The sequence below is a fragment of the Neopelma chrysocephalum genome, unplaced genomic scaffold, assembly GCF_003984885.1.
Source record: "Neopelma chrysocephalum unplaced genomic scaffold, ASM398488v2 Primary Assembly neopelma1_66, whole genome shotgun sequence".
NCBI lineage: Eukaryota > Metazoa > Chordata > Aves > Passeriformes > Pipridae > Neopelma > Neopelma chrysocephalum.
In genome coordinates this window covers 11,114,864-11,132,114 of record NW_020897725.1, presented here as the reverse complement: position 1 = coordinate 11,132,114, position 17,251 = coordinate 11,114,864, and the positions used below count along the sequence as shown (strand labels likewise).

Below are 17,251 nucleotides of genomic sequence, written 5' to 3'. Positions count from 1 at the left end.
TTATGACAAAAATGTCCTGTTTACCAGCATCGACCAGGTAAGTGAGCTGTCCCTATCTTTTACCTTCTTCCCATCTCTATGTTTCTGTATGTTTGTATATAGCTCTACCTAGCCAGAGATGACTTAAATCAGAGTTCCAAAGAGGTGCCCACATGATCTGTGCTCTTGCACTCACTACAGCAGTATTTTATGAACCTTTCAACAGCAGCAAAGCAATCCCTGCAAGTTACTCAGCATAGGCCTGTGAGAAAAAAAACAAACCCTGATGCTGTGGGGAAAAAAACAATTAGAAAAAGTCTTCCTAAACATACGGAAGAAGCAATGAAGGAATTTTTCCTCCATGAGCAGAAAGTCTTGAAACTTCTAATAGGAAGAAAAAAGCAATTTCAAACAAATGAAAAAATGCTAATCTGATTGTCATAACATTAACCTTGGAATTTTAAATGGGACCAAAATAATAAAGTTCCACAGCCTACTGCATGTTGAATAAATGCTTCCAGGCAGCAATATTTTAGTGCAGGATAATACTTGGCAGTAAAAAAGTATTAAGAATTCATGGTGGTCAAAGATATTAACAAAACAGTCCCTACCCCTCCAGAGCAGACTGTATAATTTAGTAGTGTAGCTATAACTCATTCATGACCAACCATGGCTGAAACTTAAGAGGATGAGAAGAAAATTTACACAATTACTTCCTTAATGGTGCATTTTAAGCTGCACTTCTAGCTACAATAAAGAAGTTTTGAAGCCTGGCATCGCAGTCAATTTCAATGTTCTTTTTCCTGTTGATAATCTGAAGACGAAGATCCTGCTATCCCAAAAATATGATTCATTTATTTGCTCTCAACATACTAGTTTGTGTGACCAGCACCATTTTCCTTCACATTTATTCCAAGAAGAAACATTTCTACCTTAGAGCCCCTACAGAAAAGATTGCAGAACACCAAGAGTAGTGATTGTTAATAGTTTTAAATGTAACAGGTAAAAAAAAAAACAGATAAGATACCAGTGAAATATCTTTTACAAGCATCTAAATTTATCAAGCATGAAAATTTGGCTTACCTTAGGGAATTGTTTTACTGGAATCAGAACTTTTTGTCCCAGCTTCATATTCTTATTGATGACTACATCAATATACTTTTCCTCTTCCTTTCCTTCCCCTTTTTGGAATTTTTCAATTTCTGTAAAAAAAAAGTTTTTTATCAGCTTAATACAACAATCTAAAAGCTGAGAATCTTCAGTCAGTATAAATAAATTTCAAAGCTAATACTGTATGGCATAATACATATGGCATATTGTGTAATTAATATATATAACTGGCTATACAAAGTCAATAGGGTAAAGCATGTTTTGTCTTTTCAGGCTTTTTTTATATTCATGTTTATATCAGCACCTTGAATAGCATTGCAAACATTGTACTAGCTTTTAACTTAACACTTTGGCTTTATTTTTTCATATGGCTCAAGTTGTAAAAACTGTTCTCAGATACCTTCGTGCATGTTTAAATTCTGAAACATACAACGTAGTTTAATACTCAACAATTGTATTCCTCTTCTGTAAACAAAGTATGCAGGTTTCATGATGGCTGCCTACAGTTCACTTAGGAGCAAACGTCAAGGTAATCTTTCAGAATTTCGGGAATGTAATTGAGGCATGTAGATCATACCCAAAAATCTGAGAGTAACGTTATACCAACAAAGACATTATTAGGAATGGGATTTAGAAGTTCAAACGAGGCTGCATGACTCTGTTCATTCCAGACATGCATAAAAAACTGACTCTTGATTATAATTCTCTCCAAATATTGACTCTCTAGCATGCTAATGAAAAAAATCCCAGATTTCATTTCATTAGTGAGGAATCACAAGCAGCACGCAAGGAGACTGAAAGTGAAGCACTGCTTGAGGTATTTGCTGGATTGGGTCCAGCATGTTGGGGTTGCAGAGTTAAACATGTTAACACATCCCAAAATCCAATCAATCAATCTCAAAAGTGCCATAAAATTTCTTTTATTGGAATCTAGCATTTGTCCTCCACATTCATCTTCATGTATCTCAGTAATTTTTCACAATAAGAAGCACCCTTCTACTCTACTTGACCACCAGAATTTAAGGACATTTATCAAGACCTTGAAGCTTCTTTAGTGAGAATGTGATCTTATGTCAAGGGGAGACAGTAATAAAAAATGCAAAGAAACTGATTAAAAATATAGGAGAAAGCATCCTTTAGTACACTTTAAAATACAATCTAATTTGAAATTACATCCAGGGGAAAACGGAATAAACCAACACATTTCTTACTAGGGAAGAAATCCGTGCATCATTAGATTTATTTAATGAAAACCAGTCCTCTCCCATTTACTACTACAGAAATGAAGATGCCAACATTTTTCCCAATAACAAACTCCAGTCTTCCATGCAAGTTTCCACCTTACTAACACAGAACAGGAAATAAATACAATTTATCCAAGTTAGTGCTCAGTGACTTACAAACTAAGGAACCAAACTAGCCTCAGACTATCTGAAGGCTTTTTGAAGGAAAAGCCTTCCCCAGCTATACTTTCAAATCTTGTCAAGTCCCTAGGAAATTTTTGATTCATATGGATTCCAGCAATGTAAACATTCTGGAGGAGCCCTGTCAAAGCAACCTTGCTCCAGAATGTCCTTTGTTTCAGCATGTTCAGTAAAAAAAAAAAACCTCCAACACCCTTCCCCCACAGGCTAACAACAATAAATGAAGAACATTTTATCAGCCAAAACTGGAATTCACATGTCCTTTGGAGATGCTACTTTATATCCCAGAGAATTACACGCAATTAAGCAGATGTAAAGTTACATCTGTTTAATTTGGAACTTATTTCCAGGTGAAATCAGGACTAAAATTTTATAGGGTGTGATGTTACCACTCAGAAAGCAGTGACTGGTTTTATTTAAAAGTCAAAGTTTCCAACTATCACATTGAGACATAAAACCATAGTACTATCACAGCCTTGAAATACTAATAAACTACACTTAGCATCCCTCTTTCCTGATATAACAAGGGTAGTAGTGATAAAGCTCTTTGATTTCTCTTGGAAAAACAAGACTAGATACTTAAAAGGTTATGTTTTACAAGTAAAAACAACACTAATTTTTAAGGCTGCTGCTGGTATACACTATTAGTATAGACACTCAAAGCTGACCAAAGTATGCTGTTCCTTCACCAATGTTTTACACCAAGAGATACTGAATATTAAAACTGTAATAAAGCTACATCCATTTGTTATGACTGAAGCAAATGAAGTTACAGAAATTTTGATGACTTCATGTAGTATTGACTTTTGATATTAGGATCAGAATTTGTTCAACAGCAGAAAAGCACAGTACAGCTCAATTTAATATTAAAAATTCAATTAATGCATTGTGCTGTATTTTCTTGTGACAGATCAGTGCATTGAAACCTCCTGGTATCTCAGCTGATACTAGGCTGATACAAGACCTTTACAAGTTGTCAGTCATTATAACAACTGTTACAGTGAAGGACTTTTTCCCGAAGAATCTAAACTTACAAAATAAAAGTACCTTTAACATTAAAGCCCACCTTGTTTTTATGAACTGGTAAAGCTAAAAATTTGTTTTCTCTTGGTGAGTCATACAATGCTGTCCCCAAATGCACAGCATGGCATACACTGCAATCCCCCTGCCCACCTGAAAATGAAAATCACAAGGACCTTCCTAGAAATTGCCAATATTACACCTAGAAGTGAGTCGTTTCAGGAACATTAAGATGTCTCAGATGGAAATAAGTTTAAAACGTATTTCAAGAGTTAAGTACAGAATTGCATCTCAGTAACATTCTTCAGCCAAACCAGGTGCATAAATTCCTTAAGAGAACAACACACTTCTATTTGTATTTCTAAAATATTTTAGCTTTTGTAAGTTATTTGAATTCAGCATTTGAAGGACTTGATTGCAACGATGTGAATAATGCTAAATACACTCATAATTTGTTAATTTTTTGATTCAGTTAATAAAAAATAAAGGTCATAAAAGACTATTCCCTTCTTGCTCTGGTAAACACTGAGCTTGAAGCAGGTGAAATAAATATGAAAAGAAATCCATTCATTAGTCCAAAAATCCATTAATTACTCCGAAAATCCTATCCCAAATATCTACACACTTCTTATTGACCATTTTAAGAAAAAAATACTCCTTTATTCTTTTACTTGCACTGTTTAAACAACTTTCTATTTGCTGGAAGAAGCTACTGAAACACATAAGAGGCTGCAAATCAACTCTCAGCAAAATGGATCACAATTTTACCCATTGGTTTTAAAACAAATGACTCCTCTAACAACAGCCACATCCCATTGCCATAGCTATACAAATTCTTATTTATTTGCACTCAAATCTTAGATGAATATGAAATATAGTTAACCATTAGAATTTTACTTATATCTGCACAGCTCATGGAATATCATTCACATACATCAAGCTTTAGATAATTAGGGAAAAATCATGCCAGATCACACAGGAAATCCAATCAGATTTTCAAGGTCAAATGGATAGGAAGATTTGCCTTTTCTTAATCCTTAGATTACATTCTGTACTGCTTAGCTATATGAAGCAATGACATTTCCTAGATCATAAACAGTAAATAAACATGTGATTAAAGCTTCCCATAATGCTAGAGATTAAAATCCCATATTCTCAGACCAAGGATGCAGCTAATGCAACAGGAATTTAACTGGATGCAGTAATAACTGCATGGATTTTTTTCTTTACATTTAATCATAGCTGAGAGATCTAAGCAATGATTAGTCCTCATTTAATTCACCAAATAACATTGCTAGATACATCAGATAATGACAAAGTAGAATTGTTTCACATTAATCTTCAGTTAGAATTAATCTTCCTGGGGCAGAACTACAAGCCAGGATTCCAGCTTCCTCTGCTAAGCCAATATAAATACTTCTGTTTAATAAAGAGCAAAGTGATGCCCTGTTTGTCTGTAGTAAATCAGTATAATAAATATATGATCAAATGTCAAAGTAAACAGAAATGTATATTGAACTTGTCCTTAAGACAGTATTTCCTTAACACAAGATCAGGAGAAATAGAAACCAGGTAAGTTTGCCTGCAAATCCTTAAGAAACTTTCTACTGTTTTTCCTTAGATTCAGAAGCCTTATCAAACACCCCATTAAATGCAAACAATTTCATACTAATTTTTTCCTACTTCAGATAGAAGAACAAGTGAAAAATGCAAGGCTCATTCTAGGACGTCCAAGTGATCGTGGCTTCAGAGAACAGGACATTGATGGAACTGCAGTGCAATTGCACTAGAAGTAGTTTCCATGTTCCTTTTGAGAGTGGGAATATTTTAAGAATCACATTATCTTTAAAAAACACTCCTAAATAAAGTGGGTTTGAGAATTACTAACATTATACAATAGCAGCAATATATATTGCTTTATTTGGGCCATTTTATTACCTTGTATCTATGAAAAAGAAATAAAATTTAGATGAGTCAACCAAGCATGTTATACAACTATTGAAGCATGACTTTCTCATTAAAATCAAGACTTCACAATTGACTTAGAAAAACCACACCACCCTCAATTCAGAAAGCTCTTAATTCAAAATGAAGGCTGTGGAAGTATCTTTCCATACTTTCCCTGTCCTTTTAGTTCTTGAAAAGTCACTACTGTTGACCACTGTTGGAGATATAACACTGAGTGAGATGGCCATCTCTTCTGACAGCATGATTCCTTAAGGTTTCACATTAGAAATAACAATCAAAATGATGTTACTACAAAAAACAGACTGATTTATTTACTAGTTTGCATTTTATGAAGAATCCCTTTAAGGAACACACAAGCTTTGGTAAGAGACAAGCTCCCAGAGATAAAGAGGGAGGCCATGCCAGTTGGAGCACAATTTCATGACAGAAAACAGCTTTTCCTTAATAGAGGAAAAACTGACAATTCCAGTCCAGTTTCCCCAAATTTCCTACAATCTTTCCAGTTCAGAGTACCAGTAAGCACTTCTGAAACAGACTTTGCAATAAAAGCACTACTTTTATACCATGGCTTAAATTTGCCAGCATTTTATACTGTTTATTTGAAAATTCCCACTGTGGCAAACCCCATACTTTATTTCAGAAGGCACATTTAAAAATAAAAATCAAAATCTGAATTTCTACAATGAATCCAATTCATAGGAAGTCTGCTGTGCTGGATGCTGACTTAATGCCCAAAGTCCTTCCAAGACTTATGGTAAATCCAAAGTTCATTAACACAGGATGGTGAACCCAACTATAGCTCTAATTTTGACAATATTGATGAGAGCTTAATCTCATTATTGTCACAGTAAAATGGTCTTGACTGTGCTTCTGCTTATGTATCTCTCACACTGGACTCCTTCTCCCTGTCCCACTAGGGGATGATTAAAAGTCCTCAAACAAACACCTCTCCAACAAACATTTCTTGTCTTTGAAGCTGAAAACATGCACAGCATGAACTTGAACTAGAATCACCACACTAAGGCTTTAATACATTTCAAAAGGTTGGCTGAAAAAACCCCCACAGATTTCCTTACAAGAGCCTCCAAGAGACCTGCTACTCACTCTCCCTAGATCATCATGAAGCTGGACAATCCTCCCAACTTTTGCACTAAACAGCAGAGACAATCTTAACCTCCTGCTTTTGAGTGTCTTAAAACACATCTAGCATAGTCTAGTTTGCCTCAAAACAGTTTCTCTGTGTAGATATTCACAAAAGATGCAGAATTCCCCAATTTCAACTGTATGCAGCATCCCAATCCTCCAGAAAAACACACAATTAAGAGCACAAACTAAACATTTCCTGATATAAGTAAATGCTTAGAAAAATATCCCTTTTTCCACCCCCAAGACATTTCAAAAGTAAATACTAATTAGTGTATCTTCATAAAAAAAGGCAAATTAGAAAACTAAAGTAACCAAGCAAACAAAAATAGCCTCAAAAATTTTAAAATAAGGAAGCTAAATATATGTGAAATGGCAACATATAAACCCATCCTGAATGAGTCTAAAGGACATAAAAAATGCAATAAAATTTTTAATTTTTAATGCTGCTGCTCTATTATTGCACCCACACCCATTCCTTTATGAACCCTCCTCTGCCAACATTTTGATGCTTAAAATAAAGTCTTTTTAAAATCACAAATTTTGCCTCTGTAATAGGTCCTAATTCTGAACTGGCACAGAAACTAATACATTAAGAACATGAACTGTGCATAAAAAAACATAGGAATTTGTTTCAACTAATGTACATTATTACAATAGTTGAATTCAGAATAACTGTCTTTTATATGCCACCTAATTTTGTAAAAGCAACTGACAATGAATCCAATTTGAATTTACAATAAAATAAGCGGTTCATGCTAGAATGATGTCTACAGCATTCAGAATCCTCAAGTTAATAATAATAACCCTGTTGAAGGACTCAAACCAATCTTTATTTAAATTGCATTCACAGGCATTTTAGGTTCTATTTTACAGTCTAAGTACTCCTGTCTGCACTGATCTGAAAATATATTTCAGTCACCAATATGACAAATATTTTGAATGGGCCTCTTTATTTCAGCAATTCAAAACTAATTGAACACCTATTACCTTCACATCAAAAATGACTCCACTGAAATATATTTAGACTGATTAATATTAGCAATAAGGTAGAAAGTACCACAGTAGGAACTGGCAAAATCAAATATAAGATATTAATAGATGTTTAATCAGTCTTGCTCAGGAAGAAAACAAGATGCAGACATAGGCATCAGTCTCATATACCCACCCTACTCCACTGAAAATTATTTCTCATTCTGAAGATAACTTATAACAAAATTCTAAAATCACCTGCATGATTTACCTACTGCCTACAGCTTTCTTTAAACATGAATGTTCTTAAATTAGCAAGGTCAGGAATCCACTACCTACAAAAAGTCAACTCATTTGTTCTGTAACTTAAAAATAAAAAAAAATCTCAAATATACAGGTGGAAACACAGTACCCAATGTCCTACATCCACATCCAGAACAAGAACAGGAACTTGACTACCATGTTCCTCCCTGCTTCAGGAACACCTAATCTTACTGTCTAAATATTGGCAAGAATATTGGCTTTTGTCCTGCTTGGAGCAGGACACTGGACCTTCAGAGGTTTCTTAGAGCCTCTGGCACCTTACGATCATTCCTGTAGGTAGGAAGTGCCAGAAAAAGGACCCTGTCTTGTTTTTACCTACCATATCTACGGCACAAGAGCCTGTAGGAGAACCATTCCCTTCCTGCAAGGACATTTTCATGCTTCCACATGACAGCACAAAAATGGAGGTTGTAGCTAGGTCGGGGTCAGTCTCTTCTCCCAGGTAAGAAGGGATAGGACAAGAGGAAATGGCCTCAAGTTGTACCAGGGAAGGTTTAGACTGGATATTAGGAAAAATTTCTTGAGTGAAAGCGTGGCCAGGCATTGTAACAGTAACATTGCCCAGCGAAATGATGGAAACACCATTCCCAGAAGTGTTCAAAAGGCATATGGATGTGGCACTTGGGGACATGGTTTAGTGATGGACATGGTGGTACTGGGTTAACCTTTGAGGTCTTTTCCAATCGCAATGATTAGAAGTTATTCTATGTAGTAGCACACAAAACCCCAAACAAAAAGCTCTGGAAGCCCTCTGAACTGTACAGGAGGTATGGTAGGAACAAAATGGGATTAGCGTTAAGTGATCTTTCTGTTTAGAAGACATTTCTTATTGAGTTTTAAGCACGAGCCTAAACTAGTTCCCTCAAAAAAGCAGCATGTGCAAACACAACAATAGGCAGTAAAGATATAAAGTTACTGTGGATGCAGATTTTAAATGTCGAGCCATGACTTATTTCAGAAGGGGATCCAACATACAGAACACATACTTGGGGCACAGGGCTTAGGCAAAGTGAAGTTAATATTTTGCATCAAGAGCCCTTAAAAGCAACTGTTCCATCTTTTTCATTTATATGTATGAACACAGCCAGGTAGCCCTTACACAAGATTTAACTTGTCATTTTGATGAGTCATCAAGAAGGGTCTATAATCTTTTTTCCTTATTATGTGCATAGTGCTGCTCAAACTTTCTGTGACTCCTCTGACAACTTTTCACAAGAAAAAGCCTAAGTCAGATCTCATTTGAAAAATGGATAAAACCTGCAGCTCTTTATATGCAAATACCACATTTTAAACTACTGCCAAGTTGAAACAGTAGCTATAGCACATCCAGTTATTGAACCTTAAAACAGACAGCCTTGAGCACGATTAAAGACCACACTTTAAGCTCTAGGGCACTGGCAAAGACAGTGTAGTCTAAAAATCTGATAACAGACTCAAACAAACCACATTTAATACTGGAAGACAGCTATGCTACCAAAACACATCCTCACCAGGGATTTTCCATCACTACATTTTGTATAATTGATAGTTACACAAATAAGTGTACGGATGTTTACCCAGCATTTTGCAAGATTTATGCAGCCATCAGCAAGACATAGTGTTATTTTCCTCTACTTCCCTAAAAATCATTTTGAGCAACTAGAGCCTTGCCAGCCCACTCGATCCCAACTGACAGAAGGCCAAGGTACAGCCTCACACTCTGGCAATCCTCAGTTCAGTAACATGTCATATCCCACTGATAAATCCCAATAAAACACAATTTACACCTTCTCTAAGTCACAGTTTACTTGAAATCATCACTAAACCAGAATTTTCGGGAAACATCCACAAATGCTGAGGGAGCTGGCTGATGTCATCAACAGGCCACTGTTTTCATAAGGTTCTGGCCATCAGGGAGCACTGTTGAAGACTGAAGCAAAGCAAATATCAGTCCCATCTTCAAGAGCAGGGAGGAGGGTCTTGGGCACAACAGAATGGTAAAACTCACCTTGGATCCCTTAGAAGGTGATACAACCCTGGAAAACCATTTTGAAGCATAGATGGACGAGATGAGTGTGAGTAGTTTGCACAAATTCATGACAGGGAAGTCACTCCTAACCCAACAGAGCAATTCACAACCTGAGCACTCCACAGATGAGACAAAAGCAGCTGATTTCTCCATCCCATCTGCAGTAAGGCTTTTGATATCGTCTCCCACACCATCCTCATGTGAACTGATGGGGTACAGGCTCGAGACTTGGACCAAAAACCAACTTGCCTGGCTCAAAGGGTTGTGTTAGAGGCATCACAACCAGCTCAAATGAGGGCTGGACACTAGTGGGTCAATGCTGTTTAACATCTGCTGGCACAGAATGCAGTTTCATCAAGTTTACAGACAGAAAACTGGGACTGATTAAAACAATACTGTGATGACAAAAGTACCTTGAAGGGCTGGAGGAACGAGCTGACAGCAGTCTCATGAAGTTCAAAGGGAAGTGCAAAGTCTTGGGCCTGTGGAAGAACAACCCTGTGCACGAGAACAGCTTGGAGACCCAACAGCCAGAAGGTAGTTTGGCAGAAGAGGACCTGAAGTTCAAACAAGCTGAACACCAGCCAGGAAGGTGCACTTGCAAAGGTCACCAGCACCTGGGCTGCACCAGAACAGCACTGCCAGCAATCTGGAAGTAGTGATCCTTCTTCTCTACTCAGCAAATTTAAGCAAGCTGCTTGTTTGATTTCTGCTGTTTTACTGAAGAGTTTTGAAATGATTTTTTGATGGAAAGATTGGTTCCATCGTTGGTACTTTTAAAAAATACTAGTTCTAATAAAAATTCTGCCCCCACTCTAAGATTTCTCATGAAATACTGTAGCCCAGAAAGCTATGATTTCTTACCTGAAAGCATGCTAGAAATTAATGTTATTCATGCATCATAGGATTATATATGCTCAAACAGTCAAGAGAAACATATGGACAGACCCAGGGTACAGCAGTCCATTGCTTATCCTATCCAGAGTTCCACCATCAATCTACTCTGTATGGCTGAAAATGCACATGTTCTTCCAAAGTTACGCATCTCTTCTCACTGCTTCCCAGAACATCACATTGTCTAAAGTACATTTTGTGTCCAATAAACACTTGTCACTGTTCATATTTCACACAGAGTTAGGGAAATGAACAGAAATGAGGCTATCACAAGTATCTATAAAGTTTCTAAATTCTTATACTGAATTCAGTGAAGCTCAGACTGAGCAGACACTGTTAGGACACAGAAAACTCATACCCAATGATCCAACACTAACCATTACCAACAAACATAACCTCAATCTTACTACAGAATTGATAAAAACATCTATATATCCTGTGACACTGTGCTGGTCAAGTGAACTAAAAGTGAATGCAGTCACTGCTTTGGAGCCTGGGAAAGATTAACCATTGAAAACAGTATATGCTGGAGTAACCTTTATGTATATCTGCTGATTCAACCTACAGTTCGTAATTTTCTCAGCTTGCTGATTTGAACACAAGTTTCCTGGTCTTCCAATATAAACTGCTCAGATTCCTGAGACACAGTATCTGCAACTTTGTTTACTAAAGCACAAACTACTGATATGCAAGTAAGCTGTGCAAAGATAAGCTCGTATAGAAAGAACTCAACCACAGATGGATGTCATGGGACATACTATAGATGGGTTGTATATTAATCTGTAAAACAAAAAAAAAAATCACTAATTTGAAAAATGCTTTCACAGAATACTTATGGAAAGGTAACAATCCAAATATCCTAAAGCATTTGTGTATTCTGATCCACAGATGTATGAAACAAACCTATGGAGGTTAGTTGGCACATGTAAAAGAAAGGGGACTAATTCCAACACACCATCCTGGATTACTTTAACATACCCCTAATCCTCTAACCTCAAAGCCAGGTTGGATGGAGTCTGAGCAAACTGGTTGGGGTGGGCTGTGTTCCTGCCCATGGCAGGGGGCTTGGAACTAGATGACCTTTAAGGGTCTTCCAACTCAAACAATTTTATGATTCCTTCAGAGGGCCATTACTCCCACTGCCAACAAATAAAAGAGACAAAACATTCCTTTTGTCAAAATTATTGTAGGCAGTACTTTCATTATTTGTCACCTGTTACAGTCCTTGGCTGCAGTAACACAGCTTGGCAGGACAAACATACAAAGGCAGCTCGTACATCTACTGTCCTAGGGGAAAATGCAGCTTAAAGAAATTTGTGTGGAAATTTTATGTATTAGCCTTAACATGAATTGGATGTTAAAAACTTAGCATCCAAGTTAGTTTTTAACTAGCAGAGGAATAACATTAATTACTACCCTTTCCATGCTCAATAGCAGGTGAATCCAGACATTGTCCAGTATGAAGATACATATTACAGAGAATTAAGCATATTGCTACCACATTTAATTTTTTCCAATTATTATTCTATCAAACTTATTCTCAAAATTAGTTGAATGGAATTTAAAAAAAAAAGAATCACACTGCCCTATAAGCGTGATAAACCTTGAAAGTCCAGCTTGTGGACTCATTCCAGCCAAAAATCAAAAGAGAAGGAACAAACATCTTTCAACAGTTTCTGCAGGAAAGCAGCCACATCCACTGCAATAAGCCTGGTCTCTGTAGGAGCATATGCTTGTCCATGTAGCAGCTTCACTGAGGAAAGCAATCTTCCAACTGTCATGGCATCTGTCAAAGAAAGCTTTTTTCTTAAACCAATATTTCTAGCACTCACCTAATAGAACATTACTCAACTTCTAAGAAAAAAAATAAATAGACTGTTTTATACCTGCATAAGTATCTGAAGTAACTACCAACTTATGCCAGTAAGCTTTGGCTGAAACACATGTTATACAGTTGAAATACAATACAGTTTTAGTAGCATTTATTTTATGGTTTTACTTGCCACAGGAAACAGCTCTTACCTGAAGTCTTTCTCTAAAGAAAGCATCACCATGTTTACCTTAAATAAAACTAAGCAGTTCCTTCTGAGTAAGTTATATTTCAGGTCAGTAAATTTGTTTATAAAAAAGTATCTTTCTTTGGTAAAAGGCATTTTTAAAAGCCTAAGGTCAAGTTTCTTTCCAACAAACATGGTTATGGTATGGTTGTAAGGAGCAGGATACCTGCATGTTCTGTGCAACTACTCAGAAGTCAAGACATTGACAATTCACTTGTCTCACAGTTTTGAAGACAGTTTAAAATCAAGCACTAATATAGAAGTAGAAAATCTGATGCCTGAGTTTCACTGCAACCACTATATGTCACATAGCAATATTATGATTAATTAGTTTTAATCCAGCTAATTTCAAAATCCCAACTTTCACCAAACACATCTTTTTCCCTGTGATGTGTATTATGAACTCCCTTAGGGATGTAATTCCTATATTAAATAGTTTAAATAGCAGATTTCAGCATATTTCTACATATTATACACAGAAAATCAACTACTACAAAATGTCACATGCACAAGGCAACTGACACCTTGAAGTGCAATGGAACAACTCACAGCCAGGGAAATTCACCTACATTTATGGTGAGACAGCAAAACCTAAACTAAAACTGTAACAGTAGCACTGGGAAGCTGCAGAAGCTGCTACTAAGCAGACACCTTCCCTGCCTGTCCCCCACCTGCCTTCATAACCCCATATATTCAAGTTTCTGCTCCTTCATCACTTCTGTCTGCCAAGAAACAATAAGAAAAGTGCCAACGCCAAGTACCTGAGGTGCCATTACTTCTTGGTTCAGTGATGCTCAAATTGCTTCTATATGGGAAATTTTGAAGCTCCATTTTCCAAAACTATAGAATGAAGTTAACTTCTAGAAGTGGTAGAGGACAAAGGGGATGCATTTTAAAAAATACAGCTGCTTAAGAAATTCAGAGTCTGGGCACCCAAAGGATGAAGGACAGCTGAGCAATAATAACCACTTAATGGGGTAGATTGTTCTACCACTCCTTGCTACTAGAGAGAAACAATGCAAAAGGTGCCTTTGGTAAGAACAAGAAACCCAAACAGTCACAGTGGATACTTGTGGACCAATGAAGTCCTCCTAAAGAATGGCTCATGTGTTACTTAATCTTATATCTCACTTCCTGTTATCAATTAATTGTTTCTAGAGCAAGTGCAGGAATGGCATATCTAGTAACATACAGAATAACCACCTAAAAGGCTGGAATGTGCTATTTTGCATACACCAAAGAAATAAAAATGCTTAACTGAACTGAAAAATACCTGACTGTCTACTAGTAAAACTGAAAAGAACATTTAACCACAGGGAAGATAAGCTATTCCTCACGCCATCCAGAGAAACAGGGATGCGTTACGGATACCTCTACCAAATTTGACATGTGGGTTTAAAGGCACACAATCTTCAGTGTGTCACAGAGCCAGAAAATACCAGAAATGCATCTATAGTCTTTGTTGACTATAAATGGAACTACATTCCCAGGATTGCTCTTTTTGTAGTATCCCTTTCTAAAGCAACATAAAACTAATTTAACAAGTTACTATTTCATCATCATGGTTAGGCTTCGCGAACGAAGATTTGGGAAGGGCTCTACCCACATTTCTTGCAAGCGCGTTGGTGGCTAAAAAGGCCAATACGAGATAGACATGTCCGGTTGCAAAAGGCACAGCAGAAAGACTCCTTAGATGGTATATTCTGCAAGGCTCGATTCTTTCTGCGTTGTCTTTTCTCCTCAAGGGTGATCCTGCGTGCTTTCTCAAAAGCATCAGCAGCGTTACAGATGGTGTGTCTCCAGGCCTCCCGATTGGAGGCCAGAGTAGACCAGTTATGGTGGTCAATGTGGTCAAGGCTGAGATGTTAAGTTACTATTTAAATTTGCTATAACTATCTTAAAATTATAACATAACACTAAATTATCAGAAAGAGCTGGGAATGAGGAAAAGCTTTTTCCACTAAATTCATACAGCCATTACTTTACCCTTGCATAATAACTATCTACTGGCATAGAGATTAACTATGTAGCTGGCCAGAAGCATCTATTATCTTTAATCTATTTTTCTGAAGGGGCCATCTGCTCTTATTTCTTCATTTTGTGGCTTAAGTTGAAATTGCATTCACTATTCTGATAGGATTTCAGTGAGGTACATGTAAAAATGTCTCCCATGTAAGGATGGCTGTCTTGAGGATGAAATACTGCAAGGTGAAAAGGGGAAAAGGGTTATTACCAAAAGCTGACTATAGTTGATACAGCTCAAACAGCTAATCAGTCATAAATACAATGAAAGAAAAATAATGCTAACATTTGTTTTATTACAGTACAGCTTGACATCCATTATTGACAGGATGCACAGCCATGTTTAAGGTACCAAACCTGAATAAAGCAACTATGTTTGCTTTCCGCATTCTCTGCACTCAGCCCTTTTCAGATGACTCTGCAGAAAAGCTTCAAATCTCAGCTTTGATAACAGCAAAGAAACGTTCCAAATGAGGTGCCCCAAAACACTTCATACAAATGCTGACAAGACATACCTACATGATTAGCACCATTCACACAGACTTGGAAATAAGGAATAGTTGCTGCTGAAAAATTTACTCAAATGCAAGCTACGGGTTTTGCGCTCCACCCAGGTATTACTCCAGTGGAATAATATTAAGTTAACAAAATATTCTGAAAGGATTGTACAGAATTAAACCTACAGCTTTACACTATACTTCAACCAAGTAGGAAAGAAAAGTACTTTTGATTCAATTTTTCCTACCCATCTCGCTGCTTTCCCCAGCAGAAAGACCAAGCAGGAGGCCATCCAGCAACCTGAGTTAGTTACTGAGCATCAACTTCATGTAAGCCATCATAGCAGGCAGCCTTCTATCCTAGGCAACCAGTCATTTGAAGCTTTGGTCATTGCTTTGAGCACATGGACACGGATAAGGGATTGGCACGTTCAGAAACTACAACCTACTCAGAGGCAAAAAACACATTATGTTAGCACAGTGCTCAGTGTACCACTTCAGTCTAAAGAAACTATGATCCACTAGTCAAAACAGCAAATCACATCCATTTTCCACTGTCAGGGCATTAATTTAAAGGATAATTTGCCTAGAATTCTTCATAGAACTGATCCCACAGCCAGCCACTTGCCACTCATGAGGTAATGAAACATACATCAGCATTTTTAATTAACCTTATATTGAACTATGTGAACTATTACTTAGTGTTCCAAACAAGGCCTATTATTTCAGGTCTTCAAGCTGTATAAGTGCATCTATAAACAAAGCATTTATAAATAACATTATGATAGTTTCCCTGCACTCTCCATTTAATCAGCTGGTAAAGTGATATTCTAAGAGTCTGAAGTTTAGAAGTCTGGGAAAGTTTCTTTTAAAACTTCATTCAACACCTATGAAACTGGATTGACAGCAGTCTAACTAGTTCAAGTATACATGAAGAAAACACTGCAGGTCCAGGCTATTTCAGTTGCCATTCATAGAATCATAGAAGGGTTTGGGTTGGAAGGGACCTTGAAGGTCATCTAGTTCCAACACCCCCGCCATGGGCAGGGACATTTTCCACTAGACCAGGTTGTTTTTGAAATATCATCCAACCTGGCCTTGAACATTCCCAGGGACAGAGCAACCACAACTTTTCTGAGCAACCTGTGCCAGTGCCTCACCACCCTCACAATGAAGAATTTCTTCCTAACATCTAATCTAAATCACTCTTCTTTTAGCTCAAAACCATCCCCCCTGTATGATACGGTGTCATCTTCTACATGTAAAGTAGGGGCAAGAAGGAAGGGGAGCATGTTCAAAGTGGTGGCATTTGTCTTCCTGAGTGTGATGGAGTCCAGCTTTCCTGGAGATGGCTGAACATCTGCCTGCTCATGGGAAGGGGTGACTGGATTCAGTGTTTCCCTTTGCTTCTGCACGAAGCTTTTGCCTTGCTTATCAAACCACCCTATCTTAACCCAGAGCTAACTCTTAACCGAGAGTCTTCCATCTTTTACCCTTCCCGATTCTCTCCCCCATCCCACCACGGCGGAACAAGCGAGCGGCTGAGCTGCTGGCTGGGGTTAAGTCAGGACAGGGACACACCTGCGCTTCAAGATGCGGAACAGACAGAACACATCTGGCTGCGAGAGCTGATGTGACACCCAAACACCAATGGCACCCAGCATCCACATGCAGACCCCACTGCTCCGATCCCCGCTCTCCAGAGGGGCTCACGCTCGATCCCACCGCCCCGATTCTGGCTTTCCAGAGGGGCTCACATCTGCTCCCGGGAGCCCCGATCCTCGCCCTCCAGAGGGCTCGCACCCGCTCCCGGGAGCCCCGATCCCGGCTCTC

General features: G+C 37.7%; 1 protein-coding gene across 3 annotated transcripts in view; it reads right to left on the bottom strand.

Annotated features, from left to right (window-relative positions):
- Window positions 1-17,251, bottom strand: part of KHDRBS3 (KH RNA binding domain containing, signal transduction associated 3) — a 98,411-nt gene that overhangs the window by 69,923 nt on the left and 11,237 nt on the right. For all 3 annotated transcript variants that reach the window (XR_003534400.1, XM_027684471.1, XM_027684473.1), the window contains exon 2: window positions 1,063-1,181. Coding sequence is in view for 2 of the 3 variants with exons in the window: in XM_027684471.1 (XP_027540272.1) it covers window positions 1,063-1,181 (119 nt within the window). In the remaining variant the exon portion in view is untranslated. The remainder of the gene's footprint in view (window positions 1-1,062; window positions 1,182-17,251) is intronic.